The following is a 24,386-nucleotide window of genomic DNA, read 5'->3' as shown; positions in this document are numbered from 1 at the left end:
GCTTTGGTCTGTCATCCATGGGCTTTTAGGTCATCAGAAACCCAATGCACTGGAGGAGATGCGCTGGACTGTAGGAGGGTGAAGTCCTAAAGGATACACCACCTTCAACCCCACCAAGCAACGGTGCTTTTTCGGGAAACAACACCGGGATTGTTGCCGTAGCATTTCCTTGCTCCGAAGCCCCCATTAAAGTCGCACTTAAGAGCAGGGTGGACAGCTGGGCAAAGTCCTCGAGGTTTGGCGTCAACATCAGTTCAGACTTATTGAAGTGCATCAAAGTGTCGCTCTGCCAAATGGAGAGACGTCATATCATCTTTCTCAGGGCGAGATGACCGCGGCCCCAATGTGGCGGCTGTGCTGTCGCAAGTCATTGCCTCACAGCTGAAACCAAAATCCACACAGCAACTATAGGCTTAATGTCCTTGGCGCACACTATCCTTTCTGGGTCTGTTTTTGTTTAGGTAAATCTCTGCATAAGAAACAAACTATCCAGTCAGTTTGACTGTATTTTAGTCATGTCACTTGACCGCAATTACAATTTCATCCATATTTGCTTCACTATAAAGCGATGGCAAATAACTGTTCCATGGCCGTGGTATCACAATAATCCAGTATGCAGTAAAACCCACAAAGAAAGTACATTTTCATTTTTACAATGATACAATAATTCAAATAAAATAAACTTAAGAGGTGATTTCATCCTGGATTCCTCCGTGGAAAACATTCTGGTAAACAAAGTTTTCAGAACAGAGAAAACACCACCAGTCCCCACAACTTGCTGTTGGCCCTCGTTGACTCAAGAGTTTTCCCTGACCATGACGTACTTAATCAGACGCATTGAGCCCCCTTTCCCTCTCCAGGACGTACGGTACCGCCCCTTCTTCCTCCTCCGACCCCTCCAGCTCACCACCACCAGGATGGAGCAGCAGCAGCTCAGCAGCACTGTGACACAGGTAGCCACCGCCACCAGCAGCGTGTGGGCAGCCCAATGCCACCCAGGTCCCAGGTCGCCCCCTCCTAGGGTGCCGTCTCCACCGGCACCCTGGTCTCCCTCGCCCCCCCCTGCGGTGTGGTTTCTACCCAGGTAGTTCTTGGTGTCATTGGGTAACTGTTTGCTGCTCTCTATGTTCCCCATATGGGCCATGGAAGTTGGAGGGTTGGTGGGCGCCTGAGAAGTGCTGATGGTGTGCTGCTGGGTAGGAGCGGAGGAGGGAGGCGGTGTGGTTGTGGTAGCTTCCAGGGTGGAGGGAAAGGTAGGAGTAGCGGCCTGGGTGGTGTGAGGGGCAAGGGTGGTGGTGGTGGTGGATGAAGGAGGCATTGTAGTGCCGGGTGTTGGTGGAGTGGGGGTGGGGGTTGGAGGTGCAGCAGTTGTGGGTGCATGGGTCTCCGGGTCTAGGGGAGCCGTCGCAGGGGAAGACAAGGCGGTCGTAGTTGTTGGAAGTGTTGTAGGCTGACTAGTGCTTGACAGCACAGCGGTTGATGTAGGCTGACTGGTGCTTGGTAGCACAGCGGTTGATGTAGGCTGACTGGTGCTTGGTAGCACAGCGGTTGATGTAGGCTGACTGGTGCTTGGTAGCACAGCGGTTGATGTAGGCTGACTGGTGCTTGGTAGCACAGCGGTTGTTGCAGGCTGACTGGTGCTTGGTAGCACAGCGGTTGTTGCAGGCTGACTGGTGCTTGGTAGCACAGCGGTTGATGTAGGCTGACTGGTGCTTGGTAGCACAGCGGTTGATGTAGGCTGACTAGTGCTTGGTAGCACAGCGGTTGTTGTAGGCTGACTGGTGCTTGGTAGCACAGCGGTTGATGTAGGCTGACTAGTGCTTGGTAGCACAGCGGTTGATGTAAGCTGACTGGTGCTTGGTAGCACAGTGGTTGATGTAGGCTGACTGGTGCTTGGTAGCACAGCGGTTGTTGTAGTATGACTAGCGGTTGTTGTAGTATGAACAGTGCTTGGTAGCACAAGGGTAGTTGTATGACCAGTGCTTGGTAGCACAGCGGTTGTTGCAGGCTGACCAGTGCTTGGTAGCACAGGGGTTGTTGTAGGCTGACTAGTGCTTGGTAGCACAAGGATAGTTGTAGTATGACTAGTAATTGGTAGCACAGGGGTAGTTGTATGACTGGTGCTTGGTAGCACAGGGCTTGTTGTAGTATGACCAGTGCTTGGTAGCACAGTGTTGGAGAAGGTGGTGGTGGTGGTTGTTGTGGTGGTGGAGGCGGTGGTGGTGTGGAGCACTGGTGCTGTGGTGGGGGTTGTTACTGTGGGTGCTGAAGTCGGTGCCGAGGGAAGGGGTTGCGGCCGGACGAACTGACGCTTGTCCCCGGACAGGGGCTCTGAGGCGTTTGACCGCGCGAACACACGCACATTGGACGTGAAGTATTTTCCAAACACCAACAGGTCAGGATCCACACCTGAAAAAAACATTCACATAAGTCTCATATTAGATGCTGGCTTTCATTTCACTCTTATCTATAACTGTTCTATACAAGGTCAAAGTAGGTGCTTTTTTATATTATTAATACTCACTGTAGTCTATTATTAAATATTTTTCCTGTTTCGAGTTGTTGAATTATTTTGTGAAAATTAGCCTAAAAAATACAAAGGTTAACCAGCTTTAAAATCAGTTATTGATATTGGATTCACAATTGATGCTTACGTTATGTTTTGTTTTGTCTTGGGATTATGGTTATATTAGGGTTGTTATGGAAAATCAGGCTGACATGAACAAAGTACAGGCATGGATGAAATGTGTCAATAAATATTAAAACAGAAAAGCTTGCCCTACCCTAACCAGCTTTGTTTTTCTTTATTTTATAAGAATAATATGTGGAATGAACAACAAGATGTACCTACTTTTGAAACATTGTGTAACAGGCCTTGGCTATTTGATACAAGGTGACACATTAGATCTAAGAAATTTCATTAGGCTACTTAATTATGAAGAAGGCCTATTATAAGTAATTTCCGAGAATGTCATTATGATAGGAGATTATTACTCACCCTTGGTGATATTGTAAAGAACAACGTTGCCTCTGTGACTGAGAATGCAGCTCTCCAGTGTTGGACAGTGCAGGTGGACACAGTTCACATTTTCTTGAATGGCATCATAGTGAAATATTGCCAGGTTACAGGAAACTATAGGTAGAGAAAAGACAGTGAATCAGTGCGGGATACACCTGGAGAGGATCAGTGGAGGGATAGGCTAATTGTACCGCCTACAGTAGGCTAGCTACCTGCTGCAAGTGTAGGAAATCAATGTCACATGCAGTTCACCGTCGTATTTTCTCCCCCGTTGATTATAAATAACTTAAAACAACCTACTCACAATTTCTCGTCAGGCAACACGTCCGGCTGCATTTCAGCGCGCTCTCCTCTTGGTAATACTTCAGAAGCTGCGCTCCTCTCCTCTGAGATTCCTCGATATCGATGAAAATCCCGGGGAAACGTCGAATCCAACAGTTCTTGTAGTAGGAGGTCGGTGAGCACCTCGACTCAGTGTGGTACACCATCAAACTCAAAACCGTCAGCAAACCCCATGGGACATTCATTGCGCGTAATGTAAATCAGAGCATGCTAAATGACAACTTGAGCAGAGAACGGACATGTCTGACGCGTCTGCGAGGTGGATTCTTGAAGTTGGCAGGCATGCCGTCAAGCCAGTGGTCTGGTTTTACCTGGTGCCAGTCCCTCTTCCAGGTGTGTGTCACAGCTACGCACCTGCTGGAGGAGGTGGAGACCCAGTCGTGCGTAAAGGTGCCCTGGATGTGCCAAATTCCTCATTGAATAGGATTTGAATATTTCAACCATAATAGTTTGCTACAATACTATCACTCACTAGTAGGGAGTAAGGTATTTACACCACTTTAGAACTAAATGAGATATAGTAAATATATGATGAATTATATATAGCCTACAGTAATATAATAAATGTTAGAATATGTAATAGCCTGCAGTGGTTCTCAAACGGACCACTAAACTGACACAAATTAGACCACAGACCCCACTTTGATAAGATTTTGTCCCAGGGTCCCGTCACACATTCTGACTGTCATTGTGTTACTTATTATGGATGGAATTATATTGAAAATAAATAATGTATTCCCCTTTTTGGTGGGGATCCCCTGGAACCCTCTCAAGTCCCCGACCCCCACTTTGAACCACTGCTGTAATAACAGGAAATCTAAAATAATATAATTCACTGCAGGATTATAATAGGATTTTTTTAGTGATTACTTCACAACTCTCTTCTTTTTCCCTGTTTTCTTTCTTTCTTTCTTTCTTTCTTTCTTTCTTTCTTTCTTTCTTTCTTTCTTTCTTTCTTTCTCCCCCCCCCTTCCCCGACTCCAGGCCAGAGAACTAGCCTAAATGTAAAGGTGCACAGAGCGGGTATTACTTTACCATGAGGCACTTAGTGTAAAGCACACTATACAAAAACATACCCAGAGAGTCCCAGCAGCAGGAACTCTCTAGGTCCAGATTGAGATTTTCAGTAGTCTTTGATCTCTCTGTCCGTTGTTTTGCCACAGGCAGCAGACATCTGAGAGTGGATTGTCATAATTGTAGCAATCTGTCTGAATTCTTCCAAATGAGATTATGGGAATAAGCCTTATTCTCCCTGGCTTTGATCCGCTCCACCTGTACGGCTGTCTCTCTCTCTCTCTCACCTATTGTCAGCTTGTCTGTCCATCACTGTGCAGCATTCTTCAGTTTCCACCTGGGTGATGAAAAAGGCCTCAGATTTTGATGAAGCGTTTCATTCATTCCACGGGGACATGATTTCGAAGAGAAGTGAAACCTACTTAGTACATTTCAGAAAATGGAAACATTCTAACAACGTGTTTGCTTTTTAGTGGATAGCAAGTATAACATTAATAAATTCTTGGTTGAGGGGGAAACCACTTTCCACATATTCCAGAGATATTGATCTTTGAATGTATAGGATTCCATTTCCAAAGTATAGTGTTCTATGGGAACTCTTCATTTGCAGCTTTGTGGGTAAGAGTGAAACCTACTAGAAGACTGATGTGGGTATCGTGACTCAAAAAACAAGCAGGCCACTTTAGACCTACCAGTAAAGTATCTGGCCTGTGCCCCATTTGGCTTCCATAGCAGTGGGCACTTAACACCAAAACTCATCATCATTCTCTGGTCTGGACCTGCCACTGGTGGATCACATGGGAACTGGCACCGACACGGCTACTGGTTGCCAAGCCTCAGAATAGGGCTTTCATGTATCTTGCTAAACTCAAAGCACTTGACCAAACTTCAAAGTGCTCAACCCCCGGGTCCTGGAGTTCCACTATTAGGTTGCCTGGATTGAAGATAAGTGTGGGAGTAGTAGAGAATGGTTTCGGAAAGTGTAATGACATCTGAACACCACCAGATGGCAATGCTGACCACCATTCTACAATAATTATGCTCTCAACTCTCTCTTCCATACAGTAAACTAATATCATGGGTATTCAAACTGTGCAGGCAGGTTTCCCCTCAAATGTGACGCCTATCATCTCTCAGATATATAAACATAAGCAGGGGAATTTTTCATTATTCAGACTGTCGCCTCAATGGAACCTGCTTGTTCCTCATTCTGGTCCTTCCACAAATGAGTTGAGCAGGATCATTGCAGCTGAATACAACTACCAATTAGGTCAATATGTCTTTTCTCTATTGCTTTGTATGCGGGGTGTGTTTGTGCACATTCGTGCCCTGAAATGTTGTGTGCACTATCCCTCTGCGACAGACAGTATTATGACTCCCAGATTGGACTGAACACTATGAAGTTCAGTCAAGTCGTTTGAGTTCCGCACAAGACACACAAAAGTTCTATTTTGAGACTTGGCCACCGACCGATGTAGTAGCGCCAGCTCACATCTCCATCTGTGGCAACTCCAAGCCAAAGAGTGACTAAGCTTTGGTATCGAGTGGCCACTGCACCACTGAATCAGACAAACCACGTGAGCAGATAAAACCCTGCACACTTGATAAGATTGAGTACATAGTGTAAACCTTACAACCTTACCTTACAAGTAATAACTTGTAAAGTAATACAGGCACATCAGAGCCATACCATGTCACAATGACTCGCAACAAACTTGACAGAATGCAAAATCCAGCAACAGACAAGTTATGTAAAGAAACACTTGTATTTTCATCTGACACTCCAGGGCAAGTTACAGTTACAGACAACACTCTGTAAGCAGCTTACAGATTCAAATCTGCTTCAAGTTAGCAGTGTTATTATGTGCCTTTTGTTGTAGTCAGATTTTCAATCAAAAACCGTAAGACGATACAAGAAACATTGAACATTAAACATCAAACAAAGTCAATACAATAACAACGCTTTCTAATCATCATTTTAGCCTCTTATTCTTTTTATAACTTTGTTTAGAGGAGATGGATGTGGCACTGTACATCATTATGTTGCTAAAATAACAGTAAAGTTTGGCACCAAAAACAGTGTTTTTTTTTATGGATGTGCAAATGGGGGATTCCCCCCCCCCCCCACCTCCCCCCAGTCTACTTTAGACTTTCTTTTCCACTGTTATTTCCATTTAAGTCACTAGATGGCAGCCTTGGGCAGCCAAACCATTGACACAGAAGTCTGTAGCAAACATCGCCTGCACTAACCTGACGCCGCCAGATGGGGCTTGTGTGAACACAATACCGCCGCCGTCTGGCAGAGTCAGGCTACCCCTGCACATGCAAGTGTGTAAGGAATCTAAATCAAAACAAGCACTATAGTAAAATGAGATGAAAAACACCACCAACGACAACTTTCTCATGCAACGTCTTGTTGGCTATTGGCTCCTTTGGTATAGAGACCACAGTAATACCATGGTCCTCTTCTTCTCTCTCTATTCACACGAAGCCTGTTTCAGGTTCCACAGTCCCAAATCCACCTCTTCAACAGTGGTGTCGCTGGTGTTCAACAGTAGTGTCGCTGGGCACGCTGAGGCAGCCAGTGCTTCTCTGGGTCCTGACGTGGGACTTGTACGGTTTCAGCTTTCAGCTTACGGAGGAAGTAGTCCATTGTGTAGTGTTGTTGTTGTTGCTCATTGAGGTGCTACAATGGGGTCTATAGTGTAGAGAAGTTCCAACCATGAGACTGTGGTCAGTCTTTGACTAGCCTGTAGATGTGGTGCTGTGCCCCGTGCTCGCTGGTGGACACCTCGAAGACGTAGGCTATACACAGCAGGGTCTCCAGCGTGTCCCTGTTCGTCACCACCTGTAGAGACACAACAGATGGGCCCGTTCAGCGATGTAGTGGAGAGTCAACCTTTTCCCCTAACCTCAGTGTTGTACCCACAATTTGATTTGTGAAATGCAGTTTAACCTCTTTGATGACCCCCCCCCACTCTCCTGGCCCCCGTCTTCAGGAGCCTGGTGGCTGGGGTCGGTATAGTCTCTTAAAACAGACTGTCTCATCTACATCCGGCGAATGCAGCTAAACAGTCTGTACGTTACACCCCCAGAACATGCACAAGGAAGTTGGGAAAAAAACCTTCAGACTGGAAGGAAGTTCGACAAAATCCGACCAATCACGACACGTGTGTCCACAAAAAAAAATTCTGATTGGACTAATGAGCGGAAGACCCGCCTTAAAAAAATTCTGATTGAACTAATGAGCGGAAGACCCGCCTTTCTGCTTCCCATTCCGGTTGGTGCATGATTCTCCCCCACGAATTACAGACGGTATGGCGGAAGCATTTGAAAATTGCGGAAGCCAACTCGTCTGTTCTAAGAGACTAGGGTCAGTAGGCTGATGGATGAACCTGGGCCTGGTGTACACAAACCATTCTTTCCTCACCTGTGTGTACCTGTTTTGTGCTGTTCGTTTTGCAGTAGTTTGTGTTGTTTAGTCCTTAGTTTTTAGGTAATAAATTATTAACAAAACAAAATAATTATTTTTTACAACCCACCTGGCAACCACCAGGCTCACAGCGCCAGGAGAGTGGGAGGGTCGTCATTCAGACCACACTTTCGAGCTCACACGATACGGTTGTACAAAGAAATACTATATTTTTTGTTAGCGGTGGTTTTCAGCTGCGGTACCAAATCATCCAATGGACAAAGTTTGTGTGTGCCTTGAAATCTCGCTCAAATGTAAAGAACAGCAATGCCAAGCAAAAACATAGTACATTACTTTCATTAACATCGAATGATGACAACTCATGGTTGTATTTTTCCGCTCTCAACGATAATGCAATTAGCTCCTTGCCAGCAGCTCGTTATATTCCGCTATCTTAAACAGCATACACATTTCCATGTGCCTTGGAATTTTGTTGCTGTACAAAATGTACTGTGACATTAAACACCTAAAGACCCTGGAAACCCCAAATAAATATGCATTTTGAGTTCATCATACCACAGGATCCTCTGTTGTCCTACGTCCGATATAATAAGTCCTATGGTAATGCATAGATGCATGCATACACTGAGCTACCATATAGTCACCTAAAATACTACATAACACAATAACATGGTCAGACATTAATAATCAGAGTTTTCTGGCCCTATTGACTCTACACACAAAGATCATCTCTATCTCGAAACAGAGCACAATGTGTAGCATAATCTTTTCGAGAACAGTGTGGCAATGCAACAAGCATAAAACAAGCATACAACCTTCATCAATTCATTATGCTCAACTGCTCCCCCAACTGCTCCCCCAACTGCTCCCCCAACTGCTCCCCCAACTGCTCCCCGCATCCCTGAATGGAGCACTTGTTACATGAAGCATATCACCAACACAATGTGCTCAGCCTTGCAATGTGAAGTCTGTGTATCTGTATATCTGTGGTCTCTGGTGTGTGTGTGTGTGTGTGTGTGTGTGTGTGTGTGTGTGTGTGTGTGTGTGTGTGTGTGTAGGTGTGTGCGCGCGTGCGTGCGTGTGTGTGTGTGTATGCACATCTGTGTATTCCCTGTCCGTGGTTAATATGAGCTAAATCAGCCCATTGAGAGACATAATGACATGCTGCCATGTAATAGTCAGTGTGGGCTCAATATGGTCATTGTGTCCTGGCCAGTAGGAATGCCAATGTCTTTGAACCCTGGAGTTGAGGACCACTTTGTTACCATGGCGACACGACACACTCCATTCTATTCACTCGCCTGTCCGTCTCCGCTCTCTGGGAAGCACACCGGCTCATTCAGAAAAGCCCAACTCGCCACACAGAACGGACGTTTGGAAATGTTTTAACGCTGTAGAATGCTAGCCAAGTTTACTGTTCACAGGCAATCCAAAATTGCCACCCACTGGTAATGGTCTATCATGATTATCTATATGGAATATCACAGTTCAACCATATTCATTATTCTTTTTTTTTAAGTGTTGCTGTTTCGCACACTTCAGAAAGGTGCAATGTCGACAAAATGCACTTTGAAATCAATGGAAATAATATTCAAGCAAATGTCATCCTCGTGCCCCGAGCGTTATCACCAACAACGGTACGGTATGGATAGAACAATGTGAACAATGAAGAATAATGAGTACATAATGTAGACATGATCTGATATCCCAAAATATCCTTATCACAAATATCCCTGTATAAATGAATGAACAGAATATAACTATGGAAACAGAGCTAATACAGTCTGTGAAAACCAACAGTAAATGTGATAAGGTGTTTACATTCCTCAGTTGCATTACTGGCATAACTTATCTATTATATTAGGGTTTATAGAAAAACAATCAGGCTTTCTAAAGTGGTATTTACTCTTAAACAGAATGCCCAACTATCTCAAATAATATCTGAACGCCCTAATGGATATTCCTCATTCCTGATTCCTGAGCGTACCTGCAGGATAGTGAAGTTCTCCAGTACACTGTTCATCATGTACTTCTCCGGCAGGTGTTTCAACTTGTGGATGAAGTTGATCATGTATTCACATAATGGCGAACGGTGGATCCTGAACACATAACGGCCATTCTCAAACCGCGCATACTCCGTCTAGGGACAGATACAACACACGGTCACAGCGTTCTGTACAATATATCACAACATATATACCATGCTGGAGAAAGAAATTAATCGCATTAGAGGATTAAATGTGAAATCCAATGTAAGCAAACGGGGAAATAATGTATTCCACCCGAAACTCAATTTAATACATTGAATATGAACATCGATGTGATAAGCTGTAATATATGTAATATGATATAGGGTAATGCAGCGTATGGCATACCAGATATGACAATAAACATATTTCTCATGACAACCATAATCAAATGAGAAAGCCATTAAATATCATCATGTGGCCTTCTGTAGCAGATGGCTCTACCTACGGATATGTGTGTGGTGTGTGTTTGTGTGTGTGTGTGTGTGTGTGTGTGTGTGTGTGTGTGTGTGTATTGTCTAATCCATCAGGGTTGGGTTGGGGCGGGGCTAGTATTGTGTCTAGTTAACGGGAAGCATAGCAGTGAGTCATGCTGAGGAGACTTGTGAATCACGTCAGAGTGCTGACCACAGATCACTGGTAATTGACCGGGAATCCATCTCCACAGCTGGCAGTTCCTCACTCTTTAGGGTGATGATGGCGGTCGTGACCTCTTAATGTTGAAGAAACACACATCTGTCCGGCACTCAGTGATGCAAATCTTTTGAATTGTGGCCCACATGCTGTATATTCTCTAGTGCTGATAATAGCAGGAACTCTACAATCTCAAAACATTTTGTGTTTTTTTTCCCCCAACACATAAATGTGAAGCCCAATGTACTGCATGGTTGCTGAATTACTGCTGCACTTTGGCTCCAAATCCAATCCAAGAGGTATGGTAAAAAAAATAATAATAATAATAATAATAATAATAATAATAATAATAATAATAATAATAATTATTATTATTATTATAATAATCATCATCATCATCCTAATACTTTTGTCTGCAGTAATAATTCAGAAGGGGTCTTCTACAACAAACAAAAATGTCCTTGATAAATCCCAGTGCCGAGCATTCCCTCCTCTCACCTCCACCTTCTCCACCACCTGCTTGCCGAAGGAGCAGACCTTGGTGGATGAGGTGATGATCATGTTCTCAGAGCTCTCATACTGACTGGAAACACCATAGAAGAAGCTGCTGTCATCCTGCAGGTTGGCACTGAGGTCCGCCTAGAGGCCAAGAGAGAAAGGTGACGTGTCAGGTTCAACTTCTCCTCCAAACACATGTCCCTCTGAAGCCTAGCAGTGTAATTGGGAAAGGCATGGCAGCACTGTACTCACTGTAGTTCAATTGGCATATTTTCTCAACTAACTTATAGCCCGTTCACACGGTCCACCCAGGGCTATTCCCAGGTTGATTTTGAATATGAAAGGATTACCTGAGCAGCCCAGCTGTTGGACAAGGGTTGATTTCATTTTCAGTTGCTAATACTGTGCTAATTATTGTTATGTATCTCTTTATGCATCTCGGTTGTGACTTGGGTCCTATCTGAAATGTCATGACCAGGGATTAACCCCATGTTGACTGACTTGGGTGTGACTTGACAAAAGAACAGTTGACATGGGTCAAGTAACCCTGGTCTGACCCTGGCCGTTGGTCTGAACGTGGTATTATGTACCCCTTCTTATCAGATGTGCAGTGGTGGCTCAACGGTTAGAGAAGCGAGCTTGTGACCGGAAGGTCGTCGGTTCAATCCCCGGGACCGGCAGGATAAATCTGGCTGGGGAAAGTGAAAAGGCAGCGCTTGCCCCTCCCTCATTACCACCACTGAGGTGCCCTTGAGCAAGGCCCTTAACGCCAACTGCTCCAGTGGAGCTGGTCAGTGGCCAACAGATCAGACTGTGGTTGTACTGGTCAGCTTCCAGGTGTGAATGCATGCGTGAATGTGAACAGGGCACTCCTGAAAAAGAGAGCATTGCTCTCAGTGAGACTCCCCCCTGTATATATATAATAAAAAAAAAGTTAAATATATAAAAAAAATAAAGCCGTACACCCCTTAAATGGACACACATCTGTTTTACAGCATCATATCAGCTGTGACTATAACTAAACTGCTGTGGATGATCTTGAGGATATGCAAGAATAACTCCAATCTTTATCATAATGCCATGAGGCTCACAGAACACATCTCAGCAGACGTGTGTCGGCTTGACAAAGATGTATGTATTGCCAAAGAGTGTGACGACTCGAGAAGGCCTGAAAGTGATTCTCTGTAAAGCCACGAAGCATCCAATACCCAGACCCCTGTTGACCTAGTCTAAGGCTGTGAAGCCAGCCTCCGCATTCCCAAGATGCTGTGTGCGCTTTTGTGTGTGTACACGTGTTTGTGTGTGTGTGTGTGTGTGTGTGTGTGTGTGTGTGTGTGTGTGTGTGTGTGTGTGTGTTTCGTACGCTGTAACACCAAAACATTTGATCCTACTCATTCTTCATCACCAGGCAGATGCAGGTTCGCCCATTGCTGCTCCTCTCTCTGGTGTAATCTGATCTTATATCAGACTGAGGTGCCGTCTCCTTCATCAGACAGCCGGCTTTGCTTTACCTTTCCCCCCTGTCAGGCCCTTGTCTCCTAATGGGCCATTGAGACACCGCTCAGCCTCTCCTCATCTCTTCATCGCCCCCTTCGTCTTCATCCCTGGGCTCCCCTGTAATTCCTCTATTTGTCTTCGTCCCCGGGGCCCCCGGTGACCCTCCCCGAACCGCCGTTTCCCTGCTTCCCTAACGGGCCTGCGAGGGAATTCATCCAATTACAATCAACAGCGCTGATTGGCTGATTAGATCACGGTGTGGAGGGCCGGCTGTGTAACAATTTAGCAGGGCCGGCTCAAATCGGATTCCCTCGGCACTTCAAAGGCGCGAGACAATCCGTTAGGACAGGGCCACAGGCGCTGGCGGGGTGCGCGGGGGGCGGGGGAGGTGAAGAGCGGGGCAGGGCAGCCAGTGGACGACAGGGGGGGGGGGGGGGGGGGGGGGGGTTTGCTGGAAATTCAATCTAGAATGCCATAGCTTTGGAGGCGGGCCAACCGCCTGTCACCGTCGCCATGCCAACCTGAGCCTCGGGACACCCCCGAGTCATGACCTGCCAGACGCCTGCGTCACCGCGGTAACATCAGATAGTCCTTTATGATGCCCGTAAATAAGGTTAGCGCGTTTTCAGATGTGTCGAGGATTTCATTTTGCTTATTTGTAGGGTGCCCTGAGCATCTCTTTTCACACAGCCAGCGCGGCTGTTGAAATGCCCAGCTGCCGCTTTGCTTGCTGCATTTCTGTGTTTTGTCATTTCTGTGTTTTGTCGGATGCCTCGAGAACGGGAGGAGGAGGACCCCCTGGGGAATGGGATAAGAGAAGATGAACGCACTGAGGGGAAGGGGACAGTGTTATGAGCTCGTTTTGCTGCGCCGCGAGTTGCACATGTCATGACCGGCGCGGTCCACAGGGCTCTGACATGAATGAGGAGAGAAATACAGATTGATGGATGACTTGGATCCTCTTGCTATCTCCACCTCTTCACACTCTCTGTGTCTCTCTCTCTCTCTCTCTCTCTTTCATTATGACATATAGTTGGACCTCTCTCGCCCCCTGCATCAAATGCCATGGCTCTCACCAGCTGCTTCTGACTGGAGATGACGAGCGCTTCCAATGCGTTGGTGTCACTCACCAATGTCTTTTATCTCCGCAGTGCACAATAAATAATGTGACATTCGGGGACCATGCGGGGAAACCTAACGCCTCGCAGAGACAGTACCAGGCCTTGTACTGCCTCGCACACAGTACAAGGCCATCTGGGGCCACTTTGAATGTGACATTCACAGTCTTGGGAGCGTGGAAGACATCCTGAATTTGTCACCAGTGGCCCTCAACTCCACATAATTTGACACATTGGAACAACTGTTGTTGACAACAATTGTCAACAACCCCCTGCAGCGCCCACCAGAGCATTTCTGTGGTCACTGCATCCCTAACACATTGCCATTCCCCCCCGCAAGTAGCTGACTTAAAGGAACACTCTGCCCATTTTCAACCAGCTTTGTATGGTGGTTTATCTTGTATTATAGTTATCAGTAGTAGTATATCAGAAAACTGTAAACTGTTTTGAAGTCTGTCATTTAATTTGACAGTTATTAATTAATAAATGAATAACTCATTAACTCAAATCAACTCTCAATAACTGTCAAACTAGATGAATGATGAATAGTTTGACAGTTATTGAGAGTTGATTTGAGTTATTAACACACTTTAACACTCAATAACTGTCAAATGAAATGACAGACTTCAAAACCGTTTACAGTTTTCTGATATACTACTGATGTTATAATGATACAAAGCTGGTTGAAAATGGGCGGAGTGTTCCTTTAACACTCGACTCAGTTAGCTTAGGATCTGGACTAGTTGGCTAATACAGTAGTTGCTTTTCTTTGAATTTCTAGAGATAGTTAGCCGGTTGCTTAATAATGTATCTTTTTTAGCTAACATGCTATAGTAGCTAAGCTAGTTGAGTCCCTGATGGAGTTTAGCTACTCACTGGCCAATGCAGTCAGCAGATGCAGTAGCCATGCTCTGATTGGCTTATTAGCTCCAGCTTTTCAAAGAATTTAGACTTTGTTGAATACAGTTGTTTTAATTAATTCTCCCTAACTAACACTGCCAGGCCTATTCCCTTTGTAGCCATTTTACCCCGTGGAGCTGCTCATAGTACAAATGTAAAGCAAAGTCGATGTTGAAATCTGTAGGCGACTGAGTTTCACAATCTTAACGATCTTAACACGGCTCTCGCTCGTCAAACTAGAACAACTGAGGTCTTCTATTTAGGAGGTGCCTAAGTTTCAGGCTCTATGACCCCATTTACACCTGGCATTAAAATGCGATCTGTAATACCAGATGTCAATGGTGGCTCTGTGTTGCTTAGTTCAGTGGTTCTCAAAGTGGGCTCCGGGGACACCCAGGGGTCCTTGAGGGGGTTCCAGGGAGTAGGGTTGTCAAAAGTATCGATAATATCGATAAAAGTCAATGCTAAAAATTTGAAACGGATACAATACTCATTTGCAACAGGTATCGATAGTATCGATAAGTATCAATACAAAAAATTTGAAACGGATACAATATTAATTTGCAACTGTATCAATATCAGCAGTGCTTTCTCTTAATGAAAAATCAAACATACCACTGATTTCTCCCTCCCCGTCATTGGTGGGTATCTGTTGCTTCAACAAGATAAAAGTCTTCTGATAGGCTGATGACTACAGCAGGGCTAATCTGCTGTGTAAGTGCAACGTTTTTAATGAGTTTTATCAGGTCTAGAGATTATGGAGAAGCGTGCATCTGTCCATTCATCTGTCTTTGTTAATTTTTTGTGCCTCTTGATGTGTTATGTGTTGTTATCGAAAATGGTATCGAGTATCGATATTTTCTTGGGTATCGGTATCGAGGTAGAAATTCTAGTATCGTGACATCCCTACCAGGGGGTCCCCAGCAGAGAAGGGGAATAATTTATTTTCACTATAATTCCATCCATAAGTAACACAATGACATAATGTATTTTGGTTAAGGGTTTCATACATCTTCTGGAAACATCTAAAAGCAAAAGAAATCCTATCCGATGGGTGAGCCAGCCTGGGACAAAATCTTATCAAATGGGGTTCTGTGTTTGTGTCAGTTTAGGGGTCCTTGACGTGAAAATGTTTGAGGTTTGTAAAGGTGTGTTAGTGTAGGTGTGTGTGTGTAGGCCTACTACATGATGTGGTGCGTGATGCAAATACCAAAGGTCTTGTCCTGAGGTAAAGTGAGGTGGCCAGATCAGATTAGATGGACAAAGTGGACGCATCCAATTACACCCTCTCTATCTGACCGCCCCACACACCTCCTCTCCTCTGTGCTCTCTCTCTACCTCTTTTTTGTGCCCATCCCTTTTCATCTCCCTGACGTGCATATCTCCTCTCTTATCACATCATCTCTCTCATCTCTCATCTCCTCTCTTATCTCTCTATCCCTCTGACTAGTGTCCTCTAGTAAGAGAGTGGCGTCAGCGGAGGACCAAAATGCGAGACTCATTAGCCAATGAACAGCCAGGAATGGGTCTCGCGCTACTTTTTGCATGCTAAAATAAAGCTGATAATGTACAATTTGATTCAAGGGATGAAAAAACCTTTCAAAGTACAACACAAACTGTCTATTTTGCTGCAACTCGACAGTGCTGCTTTTTTTACTCAAGAGTTCCACTTTCTACTTCCTGGAAAAAAACTGGTCCATTGGAGTGAATGGAGATGTCAGAACTCTTCTATTATATGGCTCTGCCTCTGACCTGCATAACTCTTATCTTATCATCTCTTATCTCTTATCAGATCTCCTCTCTCATCTCTCTTCTCCTCTCTTATCTCTCTATCACCCTGACCTGCATATCTCCTCTCTTATCATAACTCTTATCTTATCATCTCTTATCTCTTATCATAACTCCTCTCTCATCTCTCTTCTCCTCTCTTATCTCTCTATCACCCTGACCTGCATATCTCCTCTCTTATCAACACTATCTTCATCCCTCGTTCCCCATGGCCCTCCCTCTCCTCCATCCACCTTCATTCCCCAGTCGTCCTCTTACAGTAAGTTGTTCTCATCCTCCTTTACTCTCGCGCGCGTGTGTGTGTGTGTGTGTGTGCGTGCGTGCGTGCGAGTGTGTGTGTGTGTGTGTGAGTGTGTGTGTGTGTGTGTGTGTGTAGGGGTGAGTTGGAGGTGGTGGTGGTGGTGTGTGTGTGTGTGTGTGGGGGGGCTAATCTATAAATAAGTGGGGTGTGTGTGGGCTGGGCTCAGTGTAATAGCAAGGGGACAGGTGCCTGGGCTCACATTTCCCCAGTGAAAGATCAGCCCTGCCACTCTCCCCAAGGCTGCTGCCACACACACACACACACACACACACACGCACACACACACACACACGCACACACACGTACACACACACGCACACACACACACACACACGTACACACAAACACACGCATGCAAACATGCACGCGCGCGCACGCACGCACGCACACACACACACACATACACACGCATGCAAACACGCACGCGCGCGCGCGCACACGCACGCACACACACACACACACACACACACACACACACACCAAAACACGCACACCTAAATGCATACTGCGCTGCAATGCCTTCTTTGCCAGCAGTTAAAGCCCGTTCAGGCCTTTGGCTCAATGACTTTCTATTCATTTTATCTCTAAATCGCCCCTAAGTTCCCTTAACTCCAATACTTAAGCTATCGCAACACAGTTAACACCAGAGGCCATTAACAGCCAACAGGTGCTACAAAACATTAACAAGAGAATTCACTGTGCTCTCGCTTCACCTTCATGTCTAAATGCATTGATGCTGTATGAAACATAGCACACATATCAGCTTTGAACTGAGCTGCACTTAAAAGCCGAACTGCACGGGATTCAAACGCACGGCCTTACCCAGAACTTGACGAGGAAGAAGGCGTTGTGCGGCCCTTTGTCAAACAGCTCCTTCAAGCCTCCCTTCTTCTCGGGGAACTTGTCGTAGATCTGCCTGATGTCCACCGCCTCCAGGTAGGGGTCGCTGTAGCTGGGGTTGGACTGGCCGATGTGCACAAACAGGTGCTTGTTAAACTGGGGGACAGGCAGAAGTGGATGTGAGGGCGTGACCGGAGCCAAACATGTTCAATGTCCAGTTGGCTACCACCACCAGGGGCATGGCTAGGAACTCTGCCACCACCAGGGGCATGGCTAGGAACTCTACCACCACCAGGGGCATGGCTAGGAACTCTGCCACCACCAGGGGCATGGCTAGGAACTCTACCACCACCAGGGGCATGGCTAGGAACTCTACCACCACCAGGGGCATGGCTAGGAACTCTACCACCACCAGGGGCATGGCTAGGAACTCTACCACCACCAGGGGCATGGCTAGGAACTCTACCACCACCAGGGGCATGGCTAGGAACTCTACCACCACCAGGGGCATGGCTAGGAACTCTAGGCCATCTGTCACACTGGGCTTCCCACCCTGATGCATGACAGTATCCCCCGTGCCAGACTGAAGGACCCCCCCTGGTGCTTCAAATCCCCCAAATGTATCCCCCGTTTCCTCCCACTTGCAGCATCTATAATCATGGGATACAGCTTGTCTTTGTTCCATTGAGTGTTAGTAGCCTATGTGCTGTCAGGTTGTTAATATGCTTCAACACCAGTGGCACAAGACAAGATCCTGTCATTTATTGTGATCTGTGATTAAAGTGGTCAACTGAGATATCCTTATTTATTTATTTATTTATTTATTTATTTATTTATTTATTTATTTATTTATTTATTTATTTATTTATTTATTTATTTATTTATTTTATCTTTGGTCATGTAAGCAGTCATTTCTGGTGGTCATCACTTGGTTTGTTAAATAATGCTATAGCAGTGCGACGTCTTTTTTCCTAGAATTGTTGTTGGGTTGTTTGAGCTTGTAGCCTATTGCTGTTGGTCTGTTCAGCCGTGGTGGCTATCGCTGCTCATGCTAACCACTACGTTTTATTTATACCAAACAAAGCACTGTTGCTGCGGCCGGAGGCGTAAAACACATCAAAGAAAAACCTATCCGACCAGGTGTTTAGAAGAGCTTTAACCAACTTGCTATGGGTTGAAAAGCTATTTGTGTTGTATCACTTGATGATAGCCTCATAGCCGTCTTCAACAACTAAAATCATGGCTGAAATTCCAACAATCATGTAATCATTAAGAACAAATGCTAAACAGTGCATCTTTTATTTATTTCTTTATTTTGTTGGTGTTGTATTTTATGCTTTTTTACTTAAATTACCGTAGATTATGTACATGCATGTGTATCAGATTTACATTGTAACTGTTTTATTGTGTTTTTGATTGTCCTTGTATCATCTAGGGGCCCAGGGACTGCAGATGAAATTTTGCTTCCTAGCTAAGTCTGGGACAGTTTCTGACTGTCCATTGTCCCTGTCAAAAAACAGAAAACAAAAAACATCTTTATTCCCTGCTGAAAAAAACAGCATAGACCAGCATGGATTTCTTTGCTGGCTTATGCTGGTCTGGTCTGATGCTGGTCTGAGCTGGTTCTTTCAGCAGGGTTGGCAGATAACTCAGCAGTTCTAAGCAAATTAAAATATTTGCTAACATTGTGTGTGTGTGGGATCATGTCCCAGGTGACACTATCGATTGGGCTATATGCCGCCTCCAGTCCAGTCCACTCACAGTATCTGGGTCCTGAGGTTGCTCCAGGAAGGCGGAGAACTCCAGCATGCGGAGCTTGGAGCTGGCAATATTCCGACCCTGCCAGGGGGGGGCGCCGGGCGACATGGACAGCCCCGCGGTGCTTTCGTACCCTGGAGGTGAGAGAGGGTAGCACGTGTGTGAGTGTGGATGTGTGTGACTGAACTGAAGGAAATTGCAGCTATTTCTCTGAGCTTTGTGTGAGTCACAAACCAGGCAAGAGAACCCACCTGTTATGGGGGGCGGGCCAGACGCTTGCATGGCATAACTCTGCTGGGAGAAGGGTTTAATGCTGGGGAGACAAGACAGAAGAGAAGGGAGGCATGTTAGACATTGCCTCGCCCTCGTGACCCCATCTCACACACTAACTGACCCCACCTCACACACTAACTGACCCCACCTCACACACTAACTGACCCCACCTCACACACTAACTGACCCCACCTCACACACTAACTGACCCCACCTCACACACACTAACTGACCCCACCTGACACACTAACTGACCCCACCTCACACACACTAACTGACCCCACCTCACGCACACTAACTGACCCCACCTCATGCACAAACTGACCCCACCTCACACACTAACTGACCCCACCTCACACACTAACTGACCCCACCTGACACACACACTAACTGACCCCATCTCACACACTAACTGACCCCACCTCACACACACTAACTGACCCCACCTCACGCACTAACTGACCCCACCTCACACACACTAACTGACCCCACCTCACACACTAACTGACCCCATTTCACACACACTAACTGACCCCATCTCACACACAAACTGACCCCACCTCACACACTAACTGACCACACTAACTGACCTGACCTCACGCACTAACTGACCCCAACTCACACACAAATTGACCCCACCTCACACACTAACTGACCCCACCTCACACACTAACTGACCCCACCTCACACACGAACTGACCCCACCTCACACACGAACTGACCCCACCTCACACACTAACTGACCCCATCTTACACACTAACTGACCCCACCTCACACACTAACTGACCCCACCTCACACACTAACTGACCCCATCTTACACACTAACTGACCCCACCTCACACACTAACTGACCCCACCTCACACACGAACTGACCCCACCTCACACACGAACTGACCCCACCTCACACACTAACTGACCCCATCTTACACACTAACTGACCCCACCTCACACACTAACTGACCCCACCTCACACACTAACTGACCCCATCTTACACACTAACTGACCCCACCTCACACACTAACTGACCCCACCTCACACACTAACTGACCTCATCTCACACACTAACTGACCCCACCTCACACACTAACTGCTCCCACCTCACACACTAACTGACCTCATATCACGCACTAACTGACCCCACCTCACACACTAACTGACCCCATCTCACACACTAACTGACCCCACCTCACACACTAACTGACCCCACCTCACACACACTAACTGACCCCACCTCACACACTAACTGACCCCATCCCACACACTAACTGACCCCACCGACCTCACACACTAACTGACCCCATCTCACACACTACCTGACCCCACCTCACACACATTAACTGACCCCACCTCACACACACTAACTGACCCCACCTCACACACTAACTGACCCCACCTCACACACACTAACTGACCCCATCTCACACACACTAACTGACCCCACCTCACACACTTACTGACCGCACCTCACACACTAACTGACCCCACCTCACACACTGACTGACCCCACCTCACACACTAACTGACCCCACCTCACACACACTAACTGACCCCACCTCACACACTAACTGACCCCACCTCACACACTAACTGGCCCCACCTCACACACTAACTGACCCCACCTCACACACACTAACTGACCCCACCTCACACACTAACTGACCCCACCTCACGCACACTAACTGACCCCACCTCACACACTAACTGACCCCATCTCACACACTAACTGACCCCACCTCACACACAAACTGACCCCACCTCACACACTAACTGACCCCACCTCACACACACTAACTGACCCCACCTCACACACTAACTGACCCCACCTCACACACACTAACTGACCCCATCACACACACTAACTGACCCCACCTCACACACTAACTGACCCCACCTCACACACACACTAACTGACCCCACCTCACACACTAACTGACCCCACCTCACACACACTAACTGACCCCATCTCACACACTAACTGACCCCACCTCACACACTAACTGACCCCACCTCACACACACTAACTGACCCCATCTCACGCACTAACTGACCCCACCTCACACACTAACTGACCCCACCCCACCTCACACACTAATTGACCCCACCTCACACACTAACTGGCCCCACCTCACACACTAACTGACCCCACCTCACACACTAACTGATCCCACCTCACACACTAACTGACCCCACCTCACACAATAACTGACCCCATCTCACACACTAACTGGCCCCACCTCACACACTAACTGGCCCCACCTCACACACTAACTGACCCCACCTCACACACACTAACTGGCCCCATCTCACACACTAACTGACTCCATCTCACACACTAACTGGACCGCCTGACCTCTGAAGATGCAGGTGGGAGAGCAATACAGCAAGTGTTTTCTTCTTAGCTGTTCTGAAATTCATCCATTTATTTGTCCATTCATTTTACGCCATGTACAAAATAACCAGATGGTATTAGAAATAAGTGATAGCACCATGAGAGAGAAGGTTGAAAAATGGCGACTCACTCTTCAGGACCTCCAGGCTGTCCTGGAAGAGCTCCGTGCCAAAACTGTCAGGGGGGAAAAGAGACTATTATACACACTGCTGACCTAACATCATTATCACACATACACACTGCTGACCTAACATCATTATCACACATAATGGCTGTTTGCTGTGCATCTCAAAGCAGGACCACTGAGCGGACGCAAATGTATAAAAGATTCTCGACCAATTTCAAGCCAAAGTTGTCCAAAATCTGCAGTTCCCATTGACTTTGACCATTTTTCTGTGACATATTAAAGATAAAACCAATATTTATAATTATCCAATGTATCCATAAATGAGTTAAAGTTATAATTTAACCAGTTGAAATGTTGTAAAACATATGATGAAATCAAGGATGAAGTCGTTTTATAAAGGTGTCTCCTAGCTCAGCCTTTCAGCCTGATGCTGTATGGATAAGGTGGTGAAGGAGACACCGTCAGGTCCTCAGATATGACCGACGTGGGACTGGACGTGAGTGCACAGACTCACCCCACCAGCAGGGGGGTAGCCTGGCCTGGACAGGCCCTGGAGAGCCATCTTGTTCTGGAAGGCCGTGGCTGAGATGATCTGGGCTGACGACATGGTGGCCATACTCTGGAGGGCCTTGTCTTTAGCAGCCTGGTCCTACAGAGAGAGACAGACAGACAGGCAGACAGACAGACAGACAGACAGACAGACAGGCAGACAGACAGGCAGACAGACAGACAGACAGACAGACAGACAGGCAGACAGACAGGCAGACAGGCAGACAGACAGGCAGACAGACAGACAGACAGACAGACAGACAGACAGACAGACAGACAGACAGACAGACAGACAGACAGGCAGACAGACAGACAGACAGACAGGCAGACAGACAGACAGACAGACAGACAGGCAGACAGACAGACAGACAGACAGGCAGACAGACAGACAGATGAATCACCTCATTGAATTGCTTCAAAATGTCCCCATTCTATGGGGTGGAGTTGTACAATCTCTACAACCCAGTTTCTCTGGGTTGTAGAGATTACTTGCAAAACCCCATTCAATGGATAAACCTGGGGTCTCCGAGGCCTGGGTGGGCCGCAGGACCCTGTGGAGGTCCTGGGGTCGCTTCGGGGGGTCTGCCGGCTGAACGGAGGGTCTGGGGGCCGAACGGAGGGTTCGAGACCCTCGGGGGTCGTCTCCGGAGACCCCTCCAAGCCTCTCCCATGCCCCATGCCTAATCCTAACCCAGACCCTAACCTCTCCCACCCCCTAACCCTAACCTCTCCCACCCCCATGCCTAAACCTAACCTCTCCCACCCCCATGCCTAAACCTAACCTCTCCCACCCCCATGCCTAAACCTAACCTCTCCCACCCCTAAGCCTAAACCTAACCTCTCCAACCCCCCATGCCTAATCCTAACCTCTCCCACCCCTAACCCTAAACCTAACCTCTCCCACCCCCCATGCCTAAACCTAACCTCTCCCACCCCCCATGCCTAAACCTAACCTCTCCCACCCCTAACCCTAACCTCTCCCATCCCCCATGCCTAAACCTAAGGACACAGGGGTCCAAGCAGACCCTCCCCATGCCTGCAGAGGTGGGCAGGGTGGTTGAGAGAAGAGCCAACGGAGAATCCTATCCATTAAATGGGGTTTTGCAAGTAATCTCTACAACCCCAGAGAAACTGGGTTGTAGAGATTGTACAACTCCACCCCATCGAATGGGGACATTTTGAAGCAATTCCTTTCCATTGAATGAGGTGATTGATAGTAGAACGGGTGGACAGGCAGACAGAGTTACACTAAAGGTAACTGTTCAGGCTCCATGTAAGTCAGCGGCCCACTTCAGCGGTAACACAAGTCGAGCCGTACATGGGAAACGAGGGGCTGAGGCCGGCTTGCATCATGGGTGTATATACCCCTGCCTGCCAGCAGAGGGCCGGACAGAAGGTCAGATTGCAGTCAAGGGCCTTTGGGTCAAGAGTTAAGTTTATTGCTTTGGCAAGGGCAAGCCAGTGTTGACAAGTCGCTTCTGTCAGAGGTCATACTGTCTGGAAGACAAGACAGGCAACCCGGCTGATATGTTAATATACCAACGCTAATGCTAACAGAATTGCCGAATGCTAACAAGAAAAGAGTGCGCATGGCCAGACGGTATAAGAAACATCTATTCTATAATCCTATCTAGTAAAGTGATATCCCTCTTGTCTTTGAATCCACCACTTCAGCAGTTTCCAAACCGCCGCCCGGGGACTACAAGCACTTGCCGCCCAGCCCGGACGGGCAAGGCCACATGGGTGCATTCTTCTTCCCGGAACTGGCCAACACAAGGGCATAGCTGAAATATGGGGGGTACCATGTGGTGGGGTTCTCAGTTACACCAAAGACGTATTTAAAAAAGGCCTGTCAGAAAGACCAACCCTGTGACCG

General features: G+C 46.8%; 2 protein-coding genes across 2 annotated transcripts in view; both read right to left on the bottom strand.

Annotated features, from left to right (window-relative positions):
* Positions 1-796: 796 nt before the first annotated feature.
* On the bottom strand, positions 797-3,546 carry mansc4 (MANSC domain containing 4; the record flags this gene model as incomplete). The annotated part of the gene is made up of 5 exons (XM_083663013.1): positions 797-1,460; positions 1,492-1,742; positions 2,171-2,409; positions 2,999-3,133; positions 3,324-3,546. The coding sequence occupies 5 exons, from the start codon at positions 3,544-3,546 to the stop codon at positions 797-799; spliced, it is 1,512 nt and encodes a 503-aa protein (XP_083519139.1).
* A 3,563-nt stretch (positions 3,547-7,109) lies between these two features.
* tead4 (TEA domain transcription factor 4) overlaps positions 7,110-24,386 on the bottom strand; it is a gene marked incomplete at its 3' end in the record, with an annotated part of 43,052 nt that continues 25,775 nt past the window's right edge. The window contains exons 4-11 of the mRNA XM_083663120.1: positions 22,476-22,610; positions 21,965-22,008; positions 19,420-19,481; positions 19,172-19,302; positions 17,393-17,566; positions 10,967-11,107; positions 9,796-9,948; positions 7,110-7,223 (exon numbers count right to left, since the gene is read on the bottom strand). Coding sequence (XP_083519246.1) covers positions 7,110-7,223; positions 9,796-9,948; positions 10,967-11,107; positions 17,393-17,566; positions 19,172-19,302; positions 19,420-19,481; positions 21,965-22,008; positions 22,476-22,610 — 954 coding nt within the window. The remainder of the gene's footprint in view (positions 7,224-9,795; positions 9,949-10,966; positions 11,108-17,392; positions 17,567-19,171; positions 19,303-19,419; positions 19,482-21,964; positions 22,009-22,475; positions 22,611-24,386) is intronic.

This window comes from Poromitra crassiceps, assembly GCF_964638095.1.
Source record: "Poromitra crassiceps genome assembly, chromosome: 30".
Taxonomy (NCBI): domain Eukaryota; kingdom Metazoa; phylum Chordata; class Actinopteri; order Beryciformes; family Melamphaidae; genus Poromitra; species Poromitra crassiceps.
Note: the sequence above shows the minus strand (reverse complement) of the source record. Positions and strands in the feature narration are given on the sequence as shown.